The 19,220-nt window shown below is 36.9% G+C and overlaps 1 protein-coding gene across 1 annotated transcript; it reads right to left on the reverse strand.

Annotated features, from left to right (window-relative positions):
* Positions 1–652: 652 nt before the first annotated feature.
* Positions 653–18,566, reverse strand: LOC306882397 (AN1-type zinc finger protein 4-like). Its single transcript, XM_079436991.1, has 10 exons — positions 18,167–18,566; positions 17,278–17,575; positions 13,265–13,340; positions 12,202–12,269; positions 10,779–10,968; positions 9,143–9,287; positions 6,599–7,651; positions 6,230–6,275; positions 4,132–4,249; positions 653–2,620 (listed from the first exon to the last, which is right to left on the reverse strand). Exons 2-10 carry the CDS (start codon positions 17,459–17,461, stop codon positions 2,485–2,487), a joined length of 2,016 nt encoding a protein of 671 aa, XP_079293117.1. The 5' UTR covers positions 17,462–17,575; positions 18,167–18,566; the 3' UTR covers positions 653–2,484.
* Between the last annotated feature and the right edge of the window lie 654 nt (positions 18,567–19,220).

The raw sequence follows: 19,220 nt of genomic DNA on the forward strand, positions 1-19,220 counted from the left end.
TTACATTTGTGCATGTGTGTGGATATGTCATCAAATGTGTAAGACTAAACCAGTGAAACAAGTTATTCTTGATATTCTTGTCTTAAAAGACACATGTTTCCTTAAAGGCCATGGGACAAATTTTAGACTAATTGGAAAAATAAGATCTGTAGCATACATTATAGAAGAATACAGAAGTGATGCATACTGAAGTGGCACAGTACAGTACAATAAAATTGTGCATCTAAAAAGCTTCTGCAGAAAAAGCACTTCTTTCACTTTCTCTGTTTTGAGCAACAGCCGTTTCCTTTCATTTAGCACTGCGTGAACCATTCTTACACCATCTGTTGGCTGCATAAAATAGTATCAAAGAAATAGTATAAAATTTCTAAGTAAAAAATGTGTAATCATAACACAAAGTAATTCAGAGGCGGATGCACTCATCTAAATAGCTTCACACTAGACACAGGATCACAATTTATTCAAATGAAGGGGAAACATGCTAAGACAGGACTATCTATATACTCATTCCAGTACCTGAAATCCCAAACAGCAGTGCTGTTATGACGAAGCAACCGAAACAATAACATAAACGCCCCATTGCGATGTTAAAAAGGCATGAAAGATACAGTAGAATCATAGAATGCCGTACAAGAGAATGAAAAAACAAACAAAGGAAACAAGGATATTTTATTAGGCTCATAACCCGACAATTACAGGAAAATGCAAATAACAACTGCTGCCTTTTGAGCAGCTTTTCAAATACTAAGGTACAAAAAGGATCGTTCGTCATGGCAACCAGTCATTTGTTCACATCTTATCATGCCAAGCCCTTATAAAGTTGGTTTAGAATGCTACATGGTCAAACTGCATAGTGTAGTGCAGTGGTCGGCAACAGGCGGCCCGCGGTCCAAAAGTGGCCCGCTAGCAATACTGGCCCGTGCCCGTAGCCAGATTATTTTGATAGCGGCTGGTTCTGAAATAGATCTGTCATGACAGCAAGAGTTACTCACAATCAGAGTATGTGAGTGGAGTGGAGCGGAGCGGTGTGATTTTGAATGGAGCGAGGAGCAGATTTTTTAAAAGTCGGAGCGTTGTGGTTTTCACTCGCTCCATCACGAGTACAATTCATGCCAACGACCCGTAATATAACTGCATATTTAGCAAGAATTCACATGTTAAACATATTTAGCTAGCTAGATAGAAAAGGATCACTCAAATCAGAAAGAATGTGAAGGCTACGATGACTGCAGTGGACCTGAGCGGAAAGTTATATTTCTCAAGGAATTTATTTGTTCCTTCTGAATATTTTCAGCTGACAGCTGACTTTTATTCTCAGAATTGCGAGTTTATATCTCACAATTATGTGGAAAAAAATGTCAGAATTGCGACAGAAAAAGTTGCAATAACCTTTTTTTTTTTTATTCAGTGGCGGAAACGGGCTTCCGTAGAACTGTGATATTTCAAACATACTGAAATACTTTAGACACGGAGCGGTGTTTCTGATATCAGTGAGCGCGGAGTGGAGCGGGGTGATTATTAAATGCTCGGAGCGGAGATTGTTCACGCTCCACTCCGCTCACATACTCTGATCGGACACCGCCACACAAATGTGGCTTTTTGTTAATGACTGTCGCAGGATTTTACACAGAGTAACAGCTCACTACCAGTTACAAAACACACTGTAACAGTCAGTCACAGGCAATTCTGGTTGCATTTTTAATACCTTAAATGATCCCTTGACTATGTGCTGGCCCATCATCTTGTGGTGAAATGTTTTTTTGGCCCGATGCCAAACTTACTTGCCGACCCCTGGTGTAGTGTGTATGGCCGAAAGAGCCTATATACTTCATTCTCAAAGTGAACCAAGGTTAAACAGTCTTGTTATAACACGAGTGTACAGTGCTTGGCATTTTCCATGATAAGAAGTGTTCGGTAGAGTGCTACTAGACAGGGAAGAGGAGTAATGTGTCAGAAATATAAGAAAGTTCTAATAGGAAACTTACAAAAGACAAAACGGCACATAGTTCAAGCACACAGTCACCCCCCCCCCCCCCCCCCCCCCCCCCCCCGTACAGACCCCCATCTCCACAAGAGATATTCAGCAATACTAAAGTGCATCTCTGCAAGACTTGTCATGAAAAATGATTGTTGGTTCTATTTAAAAAAAAAAAAACACAGAAAAACATGTAAATAGATATACGTAGTTGTGTATTTTGCTTATTTAAAAGTTTTTACTCATTTTAAAAGTTGTTTGCATGATATAAAGGTTTTTAGAAACTATTTACATGCAGAGTTTTGTATTTTTTTGCATGAAGTCATTTACAGACAGCAGACAAAGGTGTGTTTTCCAAGCCAATGCTAATGAGTGAGTACTGTGTTTTCCTTTTGTTTTTTCACTACTATATTTTTAAGCAGACATGGTGATAAAAGCACAGGTTGGTGATCATGGTTTTCTATCTTTTAATAGCTGATGGATATCACATCTTTTTTTTCTCTCACCCTTCATATTTTGGGCAGCTTTGGTGCACTTATGAGAGGGTTGGTCTCCTGTAGAAAGCGTCGGCCTGCGCTTTTGTAGTCGTAGCTGCAGTCGTGGGTCTCTGAGTAGCGGTGCATGGAACAGAAGATGTTGCCACACCTTACACAAAAATAAACATATCTTTATGAGAACGGCAATTAAGAGACAGTAGTCTAACCGACACTTCCTCCAAGCTGTGTGAAAGAAAGTGCACTTCTGAAATTGCTTCCTCGGAACCGAATAAATGGATGGTGTTTGAAATTCATCCGGATGTCCATTGATTTTCAGTATGGAACTAAAGCTGTTAGAAAACTATACAGAAACAAGCTCACAGCGAGACCAAATGGAATTGTTTCTAAACATCCCACACAGATACATTTTGTTTTCACCTTGGCTTATTTTTCCTTGTGAAACTTTGATAAAAAAATCTTTACTTTAAACAGTAATTCTAGACTGCATTTATTAAATATAGTAATATAATGAAATATTATTACCATTTAAAATGTCTATTTTATGTCTATGTCTATTTCAATATACGTTAGAATGTCATTTATTTTTGTGATGGCAAAGCTGAATTTTCAGCAGTCATAATTCCAGTCTTCAGTGTCACATGATCCTTCAGAAATCATTCTTAAATGCCATTTAAGAATCATTTCGTAAGGTCCGTTCACAGCAAGAATTATCATTATAAAGATAAATATTATCATCCACACCAACATATGATATTATTTACTATAAGAACATGTTGCAGTTTTGTCAACTGCCACTTTAATGCTCAAGCTCTTTAAATTCTGGTAAATTCTGATTGGCTTTCATTGTTTTTATCATTCATTAGCTGAAAAAAACAATGTTGTGAAAGTGATTCCAATGACATTGTTCCTCTGTGTTTTTATTGCTATAATTGTGCTGTGGAATTTATAGTCATCATAATTGGTGTGGATGGGCTTTTAATATTATTAATAAAAAAAATAGATGAGCAACTTAGTAATAGGTTTTTGCTCAGCAAGAATAATTTAAAACATTCTAAACAAAACATCCTAAAATCCCTATCCACCCAACATAAGAAAGGAAAATCAAACAATTTAAGCTATAAGCCAAACATATGACCATATATTGGAGGGATCAAATGTAATGTTTTATGAACAAACCATAAAACCCATATTGGCAAATCTAAATATTGGGGAATGTGTCCCTGTCAGTGTTTATGGCGATTACAGCCATGATATGAACAAACAAATCTGTCATGTTGAAAAGAAAGCACTGTTGGTATCATATATTGTATATTACTTTGTATCAGTCTAGCTGGATGGATTATGTAAGACACAGGAGAGAATAAAAGACACAGCTTTCTTTTTAGTCCTATTCAAAGATGCATCATATAAGACTTTGCCTTAATCAAAGCTTCAAGACAACATACCGAGAAACTGAAGAAAGTCACAGTCACAGTGTTATCAGCAATGGCACATGACATATATGAGAACTACTGTCACCTCCAAACAGAAATAGCTCTGTTTTATGCCACTGCACATGAACCAAATGAAGTGCATACTTCCCTTTAAGATTACAGATATACATTAACTTCCCTTGTTGTAAAATAATGAAAAGCTCATACAGAGGGATCTGCACTGTACCTGCATTCATAGCTGGTGGCCAGCCCGGTCTTCTTCCCACACAGGAAGCAGTGCTTTGAACTCTTTTTCTTTGTTCCAGTGGGAACCTTCACAGGGGGCAAGTGATGTATTGGAGTGCCTAAACCAACATTTCCACAAACACAGACAATCACAGGAATAGAACGACAGAGACAATTACAACAACTATAAAATATAGATTCATGTACTTGAACCTCCCTGTTTATTTCTAAACAAGTCACAACAATAAAGAGCAAGGAAAAGACACACATTGTGACAAAAAATGCCAAGCACTGGGGCATGAGATTGGATTTCCAGTCATGTACTTTCTGGTCTATCTATTCTGTTATTTGCCATCACTGTTGCATTTTCAAGCCAGTGACAATCTCAGATGTGACAGAACATTCAGACGCTCTGAAACACTGGCGGTAAAATGTCAGGGAACATTTCCCAAATGTATCAGGACCACCTGTTGCAAAACCATCATCCAGGCTCTTAAGTGCACAATCATGCAGGCAGTCTCTCTAAGCATTACACTGAGTCTGAGTGAAGATGTGCTTCTCTTTTGTGTGTAATTTTGCATGCATGCTTTTATAAACATGTGATTGTGTGAATATTTATCTATGCAACTGAGCTGCGGTGATCATTTCCCGTTTTTTAGTTTCAGTCAGCAGTTATTCTCTGTATGACAGTGAATATTTTATATTTGCTGGCCTCATTTAAAATGCAACACCTCCTGTAAGATCAGCCCTGCAGTCCTCACCCCTCAAACTGACCTCCTGGAAAATATTTTATAGACTGGCATGCAGTATTGGGCATACAAATTAATCAGGCAGTGTTTGGCATTCGGAGATTGCCAAACATTGGCTAAAACCCCTGCCTGCTTGACCTAAATGTTCCCAAAATACAGCTATAGCTACACTTTCATATTTTCCAGTGTTGTGACAACATTCAATTTATATCTCAATATTTAGGTTTTTGCATCATTGGGAGCAAAAGGTTTAATGTAAAAAACGCAAATATTCCATAATTGTTTTCCATATAGCTGTTCACTACATAATCAAAAAAAGAAAAAAAGTAATCTTTTTCATTTATGTGCACCAATATAGTAATACACATGAATAATGGCATACAGAGACATCTCTGTGAACCGGTTTGATTAATGAAACTAATTAATTGGGAATCGATTAATTGAAAATGAGCAGTTTTACCAACTCTTTACCAATTGCTGCTACCGATGTTTAAATGAGCAAATCTCTGTTTACTGCTCTCATACAATCTCAAGGATCATGAAATATAATGACCTGCTCTTTAATAAACTTAAAGGACAAAGTAAAATCACAGTATTGCTTACATTTATATTAAAAGTAAAATCAACACAAATACACTAAAAAGTTTTTCAAAACTTTTGAAAAAAAGTTTCTTATGGGTCACAAGACGGCATTTGTTTTATCACAAATACAACAAAATAGCAATATTGTACTATTACAATTTAAAATAGCCCTTTCTATTTCAATTTTGTAAAATGTTCTAAAATATATTTTATTTCTATGATGGCAAAGATAAATTTTCAGCAGCAGGTTCAGTGTGACATGATCCTTCAGAAATCATTCTAACATAATGATTTGATGCTCAAAATACATTCATTATTATCCATGTTGAAAACAGTTGCTCAATATTGCTTAATAATGTGGAATCTGTGATATTTCTTCAAGATACTTTGACAAACAGAAAGTTTAGAAACAGCACTTATCTTTTTTTAACAATGCAAAAGTCTTTTCTGTCACTTCTGAACAATTGATTGCATTCTTGCTGAACTGAAGTATTAAACTCCTAAACCACAGAGTTCAATCCAAGTTGGGCATTAGCATCAGCTTGAAAGTTTCACAAAGTGCAGCGTGACATTAAAGCAGTGGCCTGTGGATTTACAGATTTGCAGAGTAAGACTGTTTAAAGCTGCGGCGAGTGGAAAAGTATGACAAACGGCCGACATGAATGACATTACACTCAACAACAAAAAAGTTTCTCTGTGATACGGGCCAGCGCTGAGAGATGGTGTTCTTAATGCTTCATATCACACTGTTTATGTCAAGCCACTCACCTAATCTCTTTATTGAACTGGAGAGGCCGCTTGATGAACTTGACGGCTGCAACGGCAAGATTTTGCATGATAAAGCATTCGTGAGATTGCTACAGCACTATTCTCATTAGCTGAAATGCCAGAACTAATGAATTGCACTTGTAATCTGTCTTGCACGGTGTATAATGTGCAGTAAGTGTCTTTTCGTGACGGGAAACACACTCTAGTAGTTGCACTAATTTGCACAACAGCATCCGCATATCATACTGAGTTAAAGCAAATACGGTTTCTCCTTGTAGCCCGCTGAGATCAAATGAACATCAGGTTTTTGAAGCTGTACAAACAGCAGATCTGTAAAAGCAGCAGCATAAATCAAGGTTACAAACTCACCGTGTGGCCGGCTGCTCTCTGTAGGGGGGAGATCCTCCTCAGCAGGTCTTCCTGCAACAGATGGATGTTGGTTGATAGGGGGGCGGCTGTAGCACATAACCTGCTCAGAGCCAAGGGCCCAGCCAGGCCTTCTTGACCACCACCGCCTGCAAAGGAGGCCAGGAGCTCTGCATTGCTCACCGAACCCAATGGCTCTTTAGTCGCTTTATTAGCCATCTTCCTAATGTCTCTGGCCTCGCTTTTGGAAATCACCTCCGAATGTTTGTCGACTTTGAGCCCACATACAGATGTGGTCCGTGACGGGGAGCTGACCGGAAGTGATGGGCTGTTGCTAGTTCTGAGGAGAGCTTGGGCTGGACTGGAGGAACCTGTAAACTCAAAGTGCTGCGGCATGTGAGGAGGTGCGAGAGGGTCAGATTGGGACGCCAGCCAGTTCGAGTTGATAGCTTGGGAAAGAAGAGGAGCTGCGGTGTTGGGTTCCGGGACAGTTATAGAGTTCAAACCTCGCTCTCGCTGAGTGGATATGTCCAGACTCAGAGGCTCGGGAAGATTGAAGGGTACAGCTTTGGGCGGCTCCATCACCACAGAATTCTCGGCTACCGTTAGTCTGTCGCCCTGGAGATCGATCTCATCTTGAACTCCAGAACTGGACAGAAGCGATATAGGTGGGTACACGCAGTCTCGCATGACTTTAGGCCCTCTCATATCCAGCCTGGACACTTTGGGAGGGAGTCTTATCTTCCTGGGCACTGGATTATCCAATGGTTCCTCAGCTTGGAGCATGTATACACCAGAAGCTGCAGAGGAAGGATGAGCACGGCTGGAGGAAGTGGGACTCGAGAGAAATGCGAATGGTTGGCGGGAGGAGCCAGCAGCAGGGGATGAAACTGCAGGTTGCTGCTGATCACGGATTGGAGGTAGATGTGTTGGAGAAGAGTGACCTATCTGAGGAAGGACGCGAAACATTCGATGGTGTCGGGCAGAGCTGAGCGAACTGCTGCAGGGCCGCGGACCCACTGGAGGTCTGACTTTTAACTTAGCAGTCTTCTTGGGCTGACAAAGACACAAGAAAACAATCACACGCATATCATGCACAATAAAATTGATCATATTTATACTTTTGCAAAATAAACACTAAAACACTACAAACTAAAATCAAATGTTTTAAACGCTACAAGGGAATTTATGCACCACATTATAATATACAAAATAAAAAAAGGCATATTAATTTTGAGATCTGTTAAAGATGACATTCAATAGTGTTATTAATAGTGTTTTTTAAATTTAGATGCTATCACAGCTAATATAAATGTATAACTGAATTGAATGTGAAATGAGCATGCACAAATACAATTTCAGTATCACTAGTGATCATTATTGACTGGTAACCACTAATATATTGTGCATCCCCAAAAATTGCAGACATAATTATACTAACACTTTAGAATATGGACCAATTTTCACAATTAACTAGTTGCTTATTAGCATGCCTATTATTAACATATTGACTGTGCTTTATAAGTACTAATAAACATATTCTGCAAGACCATATTCTACATCCCTAATCGTACCCAATACCTAAACTTAACAACTACCATACTAACTATTAATAAGCAGAAAATTAGGAGTTTATTGAGGCAAAGGTCATAATTAATGGTTTGTTAATAGCGAGAATAGGACCTTAAAATAAAGTGTGACCAAATATATAAACATATTTAAATATTTATGTGGTAATGAACATTATTCTGGATACTGGATAATTTTGTGAATTCAGTAATATATAAATTAAGTTTGGAACTTGATGCACGCAAACCAAAATATGTCATTTAAAGTCTGAAAAAAGCTTAACATTATGTACCTTATTAAACTGTAAAACTACTATTGATATTAATATTAATTTTATAAACGAATCACGTAAAATTATATAAATTCATTACTTTATTAATATAACAGTAGTAAATTATTATTATTAAAATAAAAAGCTCTGAATTCATATTGTACACACATTTGGAGCTGTTGGAGAATAAAATACGGCACATATGTTGAATAATGTGTCAAGTTGTGATATTGCTCGTAACTGTAACCAATTAAACAGTGCTTCATGTTACACCTGGTAATAGGTTTTTGCTCAACACATTTCGAAGATGTTGACAGAAGCAATGCATACGTAAACATGCAAACTTCTCAACTAAGGCAATAACAACAATGGCTTCCTAGATATAGAATAACAAATATCTGCCACTAAGACTTGTCTACTGACAACTATGCATAGTTGAGTGTGAATAATTAACTTCATGTGCCAATCTGCTGAGCTTGCAGTTATTACCGTGCCGGTTAATCAGACACAGTGTGGGATGGGCGGCACTCCCTCAAGCCAACAGGAGAACTGTGCGCACTTCCATAGCGCTCCACCGACAAATTTAATCAGATGTGTTTGGCAATAAGGAGGTTCATGAACTTCAGAATAAGATGATTTTTTTCAAATATGTGGAGGAGGAACGAAAAAAGATTAAGAGCATGTCTAGTCTGCCTATTCTGTTGTACCTTTTTGTTAAGGTTCATATTGTCCATTTTGGCCTTGAGCAGCTTCATCTTGCTCATTGTGATGGAGTTCTCCAGCGTCTGCTTTTCTGAAGATGCACTCTCTGTTTCCTCCTCCTCCGCGTACACATTGTGTACAGAGGCGCCGCTGAAACACATGCATGGATTAACTCTTCGATTATTTGTGCTTAACAGTGCTGTTATGCTACACTGAATTAATGGCATTTTGGATCTTTAAATTCATTGAGTACAGTTTTATAAAACATCTCTCAGCTGAAAAGGCTCAGGGGTTCATGATTTGGTTTTACCTAACTAGGATGGTCTGTGGTTAATGGAGCAAAACTAGCTGACTACAGCATTGCAGTTCCCCCGAATGATTAAAAAAAGCACAAACATTTGAAACAAAAGGAGGAAGCCCTTATTAGTTTCATTTTCTCTATAAAACACTCTGCAGATGGCTAAGCAAGTTTGCTTTCCTCATGAAAAAGCTGTATATGTCACAAAGACAGCTGACACATTTGAAAATCGAAATATTAGAAAGGTGAAGTGTGTCATTTCTGTGTCAAAATGGAATTGAACAATTTATTAACAACTTATGGAAAAAAAAAAAAGTTGAGTGTTGCAAGAGTGTTCTGGGTGGTTGCACAAGTATCTAACATTCTGCTTTTTAGATATGGATCAGATCACTCCGTCAATGTCTTTGGGAATTTTTGCTGCCCATTTTATCAACTACGCAAAACTTTCACCTACAATTTCTTTTACAAAATTACAATTTTCAAAAAAGATTTTTTTAAATTCAAAACATTGGTCTGTTTTAGCAAAAACTTAATGAAAATTATTTTCAGAATTCTGCTTGCTTTTGGTATTGAAGAAAGATTTAAAATGTACAATATTTATACTTTTGTCTAAATATAATAAAAATGAAAAACTAAAATAAATTGCTTTAAATGCTACAAGTGAATTTATGCAGCACAACATGTAAGATATGAAAAATGCATATTATTTTTAAGATTTACTAAAGATTACATTTTCACAATGTTATTAAATTATTGTTTTTTTCTTATGGTTAGATGATGGTAAAGTCTCAGATATTCTGGTGCATAGATATGATCAGAGCTTCAGTGTCAGTCTTTGGGAATATTTTATTTATTTTTATCAACTGGCAAAATGTGTTACACATATTTATTTTGAAAATATTAATTTATTTAGAAAAGATTAATTAATTTATTTATTTAAAAACATTGGATTTAAGCAGAAAACTTTATTAAAATTATATTTAAATAATTTTTGGAATTTTGTCTGGATGCATATTCATTTTAACATTTGTAACAATTACATTTACATTACATTTAAGAGGTTATATGATGTCAAAGGGAAATGATTTAATGAAAGGGAAATTATGATTTACATAATTTATGGAAATCATTTTTATTTTTATTTTTTAACTTCCGTTTTGGTGATGCTACTGATGTAGATGTTACAGACTGTTAAGCTTGTCAGTAAATGCTGATGCATGTCTTCATGAGTAAAACACCACATGAAAACTGTAGTTCTGAAACATCTGCTTCCATCTAAAAAAGGGAACCAGAGTGCAGTGTGTTGTTCCTCTTGGCAAGTAATTTCTCTTCTTTGAACTGACCTCAATGATTCACACACAGGTGTGAGAGTTCCATCTCCTCCATCCACCACTCGGAAGAAATTGAGCTGATCTCCCTCACGGTACACCAGGAAGGTGACCTGTTTATTAGGCAGAGACTTTTCCCATATCTCCTCTCTCCCTGCATCAAGGCAGTCAGCGATATCCCTCACTGAGTCATCTGTCACTGTCACTGCAGGTAACGAGAAGAAACAGGATGCAGGTCATACCAATCAATATCAGACAGGTAACTAACTGTGTGCCTGCACACTGCCTGGAATGGTAAGAGCAACTTTTTTTCCTTTGACCTCAAAACCAATGCACAATGGCAAATAAGGAGGATTAGAAAGTTGCAACAATTCCAGCTTGCACTGAATTGTTGCAGCACTCGTCAAGACTTTCCACAGCCAATCATAAACCGTCTCAGTGGTTTCCTCATTAAACATTCATGTTTCATGCGTTGCATTTCATTTCCGTGGGGAAAACAGTGCTGAAGAGCGATGGCAAGCACATTAAATGGTGTGTTGAATAGACTGTAATATGTTTGTAGCATATTTCCAAAACTTTTACTCATGAAAACAAAAATATTCAACAGAAAAACAGAATAGAAAACAGAAAAATCTGAAAAAGAAAAAACTTGAAATATTTGAATACATTAAATACACTAAATATATTTGGCACAGGTATTTTTAATGTACCACATTAGATATCAGACTTTATGCTCTTTTTTTGTTCAAAAATGTATTGTCCAATGCATTTACACTCTTTGAATCAATGCATTCATTATTTATTAAAATCTTTTTTTGTTGGCAAAAGAAACTTTTCATTTTTCTTTGAGGTACAGTTTCAATGCCAACAAAGGATGAGGTCAAGGTTATAAATCAATACTTTAAATATATTATAAATCTAAATAAATAAATATTGTAACATGGAGAGAAAACTATTTGGAATTTATACTGCAACATGAAATGGAAATTTTATTGGAAATATCTATTTTTATCTTTATGCTCAAAATATTATTGTCAACGATGTATACCTTTTTAATTTTAATCATTAAAATTGTACAATTTTATATTCCAGGGGGTAGAGAGTTTTCTGGCCAAAGTACTTATGTTAATGATGTAGATGCCTTAGAAAAGACGTCATGTATCCAACAGAATACCTTCAGCTTCACAGAGTTAAGACAACCAGAGCAGATCTATGATGACATTTTTACTGACAGACAAGCAGGTACTGAAACATATTGTGTGCTGCATTCCACAGATCATGTTATTAAGATCAAAAATAGGATGAATTACTACCCCCGGGTAAAGTATAAACAGTGTTGAGCTGACCAAGATAAGCCAGGATTACATTAACCTGGGGTTCAGAATGACAGGTTTAACATTTTCAATTGTGAAAATCCCAATCGGTTGGGGAAACGCACCTCGTCTGGTGTTTACAGGCCCTCCTCTCATGGCGAGAACCAGCTTAAGAGTGCAGCCCTCTGTGATGCTGAAAACACAAGCATAGGAAAACTCAAACTTAAAACCGCCTTTATAAATATTTGCTTCACTTAACATGTGAAGCACAATGAGTGCCATCCAGCCCCACAATATCTTCCCAGAAAGCCTTCATGTGGAACATTAACTGACAAGAATGTATGACAAATCCACCATCTGTGACCTCCAGACTGAGACAGCTTGCTCTTGAGAGAAGTAGCTGCATTTAAAGGAATAGCTCACCCAAAAAGCAAACGCTGTCATTATTTACTCACTTTCATGCTATTCCAAACCCTTTTCACATTTCCTTTCTTTCATGGAACATAAAAGAAGATGTTTTTTGAAGAACGTCCAAGCTGCTCAAGCGCAAATGAGATTTGAGAGCCGTGGCGGAGAGGTTTTCCATGAATAACAACTTAAATATCCGTCTGTTCCTCAAACAAGGCTATCTTACGGCTTCAGATATATATAGAGCAAATATAGAGCATGAGTCATATAAAATACTTTTATGATACTTTTGAAGTGACGTGTGGCCAAGTATGGTGACCCATACTCGGAATTTGTGCTCTGCATTTAACCCATCCAAGTGCACACACACAGTAGTGAACACACACCCGGAGCAGTGGGCAGCCAATGCTGCGGCGCCCAGGGAGCAGTTGGGGGATCGGTGCTTTGCTCAAGGGTCTCACCTCAGTCGTGGTATTGAAGGTGGAGAGAGCGCTTGTTATTCACTCCCCCCACCTACAATTCCTGCCGGACCTGAGACTCGAACCCGCAACCTCAGGTTACAAGTCCGACGCTCTATGCATTAGGCCATGACTGCCCCTATATATGCCCCTTTTATGCTGCTGATAAGCCGCTGGTCACAAAATGGGGAAAAAACTGCTTTCTGTTCCACAAAAGAAAGCAAGCTTTTAAAGCAACATAATGTGGTATTTAAGTTTACTTCCTGTAATATAACTTCCTGGATCCTGTTTTGCAAAGATGAAAAACAGACTGAAAAGTCACCTGTAATCATGTAAGCAGTACTCATCTTCAAGCTCCATACCATTCCATATCAAATGCTGCTGAGAGACTGGGATGCCTGTGAATGAAGATATGTCATAAAATTAGTATGTATAGCCATATTTTTATAATGCAAACTAAAATAAACATTCAACCACATGCACAGGGCAATTCAGAGCAATAACGACATCTAAAAGCACGTCAGACAAAAGAACAAACAAAGGAGTAACTGTAGAATAACAGGAGCATGAGGTGAACATCTGATAGCAGTAAATGATTGACCAAATGGAATGTTTCTGAACTACAATCACAGCAGGGAAATAGAAAGAGTACTGAAAAAGCAGAGGAAATACCACCTGGCCTTTGACATCTTATGAGCAGTAAAAATCAATGTCCAGTGACATTCATAACTTTCACACCCTAGAGTCTTTACAAAATTGTTTGGATGTTGAAGGCACAATTTCAAGGATAACTAAAAATAAAGATATCCAAATGGGGCTTTTAGCTCAATACAAAACCTGTAGGTGTCATGGTGGAGGGAAAAACTAAATGAACATGGGTTACTTAGGATGAAAAGTGTAAATCAAGTGCAAAGATTAGTAAACCCTCAAAAATTTGCTATTATGTGTCCTGATGTATTTAAATGTACTGGCCTGAGATTTACAGGCAATCACACACACACAAAAAAAAAACTTGTGTACAAGTCATAAAGACAACTATCTTCATACTTTATAGTGATTTTTTGTTCTTTTTAGAGCTTGACAGCTTCCATCCCAACTTTAAGGATAAAAGGAATAAAAAAAAATTGTGCGGGTTTAGAAGAACGCAAGAGTGAGTACAACCTTTCACTTCTCAGTAATGTGAGAATTTGTAAATGATTTCACCAAGATTCGAAGTCAGTAAGATTTTCTTTTCATGTTTTTGAAAGACGTCTCTTATGCTCACCAAAGCTGCATTTATTAGACTGAAAATACAGTAAAAACTGTAATACTGTAAAATATTATTGCAATGTAAAATAATGTTTTTAATTTTAATATATTTAAAATGCAATTTATTGCTTTGATGGCAAAGCTGAATTTTCAGTTTCAGTCTACAGTGTCACATGATCCTTCAGAAATCATTCTAGTATGCTGGTTTGCTGCTCAAGAAATATTTCTTGTTATAATCAGTGTTGAAAACAGTTGTGATGCTCAATATTTCTGTGCAAACCGTGATACATTTTTTCAGGATGCTTGATGAAAAGAAAGTTGAATTTGAAACCTTTGGTAACATCATAAATGTCTTTACTGTAACTTATGATAAATTTAAAGTGTCCTTGCTGAATAAAAATATTAGTTTTCTTGTTAAATTGTTTAATCAGCAAGATTCATTAGATTAATCAAAAGTAACAGCAAAGGCATTTAAATTAATTTCTCTCTGATGTTACTGTGAATGTGTTTGTTTTAAGTGCCAGGTTAAATGAGAAGTGTGCTGTCTCCTATTTATTCATGGCTGGTAAGTGAGACAGAAGAGAGGCCGTTTAACCAATGAAGTTCATCTTTTTCGAATGGCTACTGCTAACTAAGAAATGTTTTAAGGACTCGTCTAGTAATGCTGTGCTAACTATTGTTATGTTGTTCTGCAACCAAATATTCATCATATCTGACCAATTAGAAAGAAGCCATTTTAATGGCCACGCTCCCTGTCGGACAGAAATATTTAATACACAAATAAGCAGCTTATTTAACCACAGAACTTTGAGGAATAGTTTTTTGTTTATATTTTTCATTAATATACTGAAACAAATTAATCGATTCAAAAGAATCGATTCTGTAGTAAAAATGCAGATCAGGGCGACTCATAACCCACCATAAGCAGAACAAATATGACTCAGATCTGCCCCCCTGTGTACACCAAATAAACCAACAATCATATTAACTTTATATCTAGCAGTGGTCAGAAAATACAACACAAAGCACATAAATGTTTAAATTTACTATAAAAACTTTTTTCAAGGTCATTATGGTTGTTCAGTTTTAAGTCATTGCATTTGGACAGAAAGATAAGTGTACCGCTTAAATTTTTCAGAAGTCTGCACTGGCCTGTGATTAAGCGAATAGACGTACCTTTATCAGGTGTAAAGTGCAATAAGATACCAGAACGCACCCATGCAACACAAAACTGGTATCTGTTCCTAGAAGGGGTAGTTTTCTAAACAGGATCAGCGAGGAGTGTGACACAACCGTGTGAGGTGGTCAGAGCGGTTAGTGTGAGGCCTGCCCATTGTTTAGAGACATGCCTAGTCATGCTTTTTAAACTATACACAGTCTCCATGTGCGTAATCTAAAACAGAAGTCTGAAACAGATTTCATATTGAAATGTGGGTTACCTCAACATATCCATCTCATACTTCTTCCCGCAACTGGTCTGATTCCTGGAAAGGGGCAGCAAGTACGGCTCCAGATGCAAAGTGTATCTGAGAATCTAAGATTAGCCACAATAGCGGAACTAAAACTAGGCCATTCCTCACCTGTAATCCACAGGGTGGATAAACTCATCTTTAATAAAGCTAACTCCTGCAGGAAAGTGTCAGACCTGGTGAAATGGGTGCTGTCTTACACATTAAAATGTTCCTGGGAAAAAAACCGTCTGTGCTTGAGAATGGCATGTTTAAAGACCCAACAGCCGGCAGGACTGACAACGTCCCATCTGGGTTTTTAACTAATGCTTTTCCGGTCTCGTTCATTTCACGCTTATCAGTGAAGTGCACTGCATCAATCAGACTCACAAATGAAGCACCCTCAGTCCTAATTTTCAGCCCAATGTTTGCTCATGTGCATGTCACGAGAGACAACTTACATATACCTGTGCCCCCAAAATAAATAAAAACCTGTTCATTCAAAGAATACAAACACTTCTCTTTCTAACAAAGCTGCTTTCAGTCTTTCAACCACGCCACATGATGGCTGCTTTACAGGAGCAGCAATTTTAGCTACTGGGTAATAACAATGGCAGCTTTGATGGGGAGGGAGAGAAGCAATTTCTTCTCATCTCTTTTTTTGATTGCTCATGTGTTAAACTGGTAAGACACGTGTTTAATCTGTAACTGCATGAGCGGATCTGTTAAACAAGTGCAATTACTGAGCATGCCGGTTGTTAATAAACAACTCCATTTCCTCTAAAGCTCTAAATCTGAATGAAAACAACAGACCTGGACGCCTGGGAATAAAGTTTCTTCAAAACTAATGATGCATATTTAATGTCTCATTAAAATTGTTCTAAATCCCTATCCAATCAGCAATGAGTAATTAATGTGCATTTGTTATTACAATGAGTTTCCTTTTAGCATAACATAGATTACTACAATGGATAAAGATTGTTTTAGGTGAATGGAATGTGTGGTTATAATTTAGTGCATAATAACCAGTAACCAAAATCATTAGAATAAGTCATTATAATTAGAAAGACCATAATAAGAAACGACCATCATATTTTAAGTTGCTACAATACCATTCAAATGTTGAATGATCGAAATTTATCAAAAGTGACAATAAAAACATTTATAATTTTATAAAAGATTTCCATTTCAAATGCTGTTCTTTTGAACTTTCTAGTAATCAAAGAATTTTGAAACAATTTTCACATTAATAATAAGAAGAAATAATTCTTGCACAAGGAAATCAGCATATTAGAAAGATTTTTGTATTCTAAATGGTAACAATATTACTTTTTTAACAGTATTTTTAATCAAATAAATTGCAGCCTTGGTGAGCAAAAGGGACTTTTTTGAAACTTTTGTTCTACATGTTCACCATTTTTAATCACTTAAAGAGTCAAGCAATCAGACCAATAATTTTTTCAAAGCTGAAATGTTCCACATAATCTCTCACTAAATATGAGCTCAGCTTGTATAATGATCCTAATTATTTAAGAATAAGAAACATGCAGTTTAAAATAAATTTGCTATTGACGAGTGTAATGTGATTATTATTTCAGAGCTGTGTGCTGTGTGCACTGAGTCAAGAGAGGACACATACCCTCCAATCTCTGAATCTTGGCCTTGACTGAGACGACCTGTTCAAACGGAGAGACGTGCAGCTGGAAGCAGGTCCCTGTCAAAGTCTCAATGAACAGCTCCATGGTCTCGCTGAAGGGCAGCTTGTAGTGCACCATGCCTACATTGTCATCATTGAAAAACGGTGGGTTCCTCTTGTCAGTCATTATTGCAAAGGACAGGGCTCAGGATGAGACAACAATGAACCCTGCCCAAGGTGGATGAGTGAGGGCTGAGATGTCGCCTCCGTCATAGAAACACATCATGCATGGAGCTTTGGGCTGTGCACAATCAGAATCATTGAATTACAATCTAAAAACTGTTATTAGGTGCATTTGGAAAAAATCAGTATACATGTTTTATATTTATTTATACCATACTATAGCATTGGTGTGTCATAAAACAGCTCAATGAAAAGCAATTAATTATACTATAATAGTATATACATACATATATATATATATATATATATATATGAATTAAACGTATCTACTTAGTACATTGAAGAGGCCATGCTTAAAATTACTCTGCTTATTACTACATATTAATGATAAATAATACTTATTTATACTATTACTTATTAATAATATCCATAATTTCTTCCTGCCCATCTATCAATCTCTCTCTCTTTTGTTGATCAACGCTGATCTGTGTTGTGCTGTAAGTTAATGGATGCTCTGTTATCAGAATGTTTATTTACAATTAGTCTAAACAACACAAAAGTGTTTTAAAGCTACAAACGACGCTTTTCTAACGTATTTTTCCCAAAAGTCGACTAATATGTGAAGTAGCCATAAGTCCAGTCGACTAGCTAGGTTCTTTGACTTATAAAATAGTCGTTGAGTAACAGTTACACCTATTTGTCATCTTACCTTGACAGCATCAGTGGAGATCTGCAGGGAGGGACAGCTGTCCCTAGATGTCCCAGCCACAACACACCCCAAAAAATAGGTAGTTACCCAAAAAGGTAAAAGCAACCGATTCAGCAGTGTCTGAACTGTTATCTGACAGAAACTTACAATAAAGGGCGTTTTAATTCTACAGTAGCGGCTAGCTGGTTTAGCAAAGCGGCACAGGCAGCTCGCGGATGCCGCTGATGCTTACAAATTCCTATACCACCTTTACCGTTTCTGCACGCCAAGACAGTACCTTATTTTTTCGAGCCACGGACAACTGCTTTTGTTTCGATGTTACGCTGGCCCCATTAAAACAGAATACAAAAATCTGAAAAGGAGGCAGCCTACAGTGATGTTCTTAATTGACGGTGAGGAGAACGAATGGCATTAGCCGTTGGAGAAAAAGAGAACCGCTCGTCCAATGGTAATGCAGAGTGGGCGGGACCATTCCCTCGACTCCCCTTTCCATCTCCCGGATGTTACCCCGGTCACCCTGGCAGCGTCAAACAACAATTTGTGACTGTGTCTGGTTGCATTTTTACTGCATTTAGTGGTATAGAATGAGAAGAGTTTTGGCTTCTTCGACAAAAATTCTTCTTATCTAATAAAGTTGTTAAAGTCTCTATCAAAATTATCCATAATTGCTATCCGGTAAACTACAAACTTGCTAAATTTAACAATAGTATTTCCCCCAATTGTTCCTTTTGCCTTCAGTCTGAAGAAACAATCAATCCTTTGTTTTGGGACTGTGCTTATTGTAAAGTGTTTGGGTTGACTTTCCCAATTTTCTTAAAAAATATATTTATATTTCTGTATAACCCCAAAAATTCTTTGAATTTAGACCCCTCTCACTGCAAATTTATTATTAATCTATTGCTATTTCTTGCTAAATTTTACATTCATAAAAATAATTTTTCAAAGAAAACTCCTTACTCCTTTATTTTCAGGAAAGATTTTGATGTGCATGTAAACTCTTTAAGAAACTCTAATAATTCTATTGCATGTAAGACTCTTTCATGGTGCAAGTCTT

The sequence above is a fragment of the Barbus barbus genome (genome assembly GCF_936440315.1).
Source record: "Barbus barbus genome assembly, chromosome: 16".
Lineage (NCBI taxonomy): Eukaryota > Metazoa > Chordata > Actinopteri > Cypriniformes > Cyprinidae > Barbus > Barbus barbus.

Bases quoted from the DNA above. Each gene is read 5' to 3' on its own strand.
- LOC306882397 (XM_079436991.1), bottom strand. From the start codon at position 17,461: ATGACTGACAAGAGGAACCCACCGTTTTTCAATGATGACAATGTAGGC. The intron at 13,341-17,277 runs GTATGTGTCCTC...CTTCATTCACAG, and splicing joins CAAGATTCAGAGATTGGAGG to GCATCCCAGTCTCTCAGCAG. The intron at 6,276-6,598 runs GTGAGTTTGTAA...TTGCCGTTGCAG, and splicing joins AGAGAGCAGCCGGCCACACG to CCGTCAAGTTCATCAAGCGG.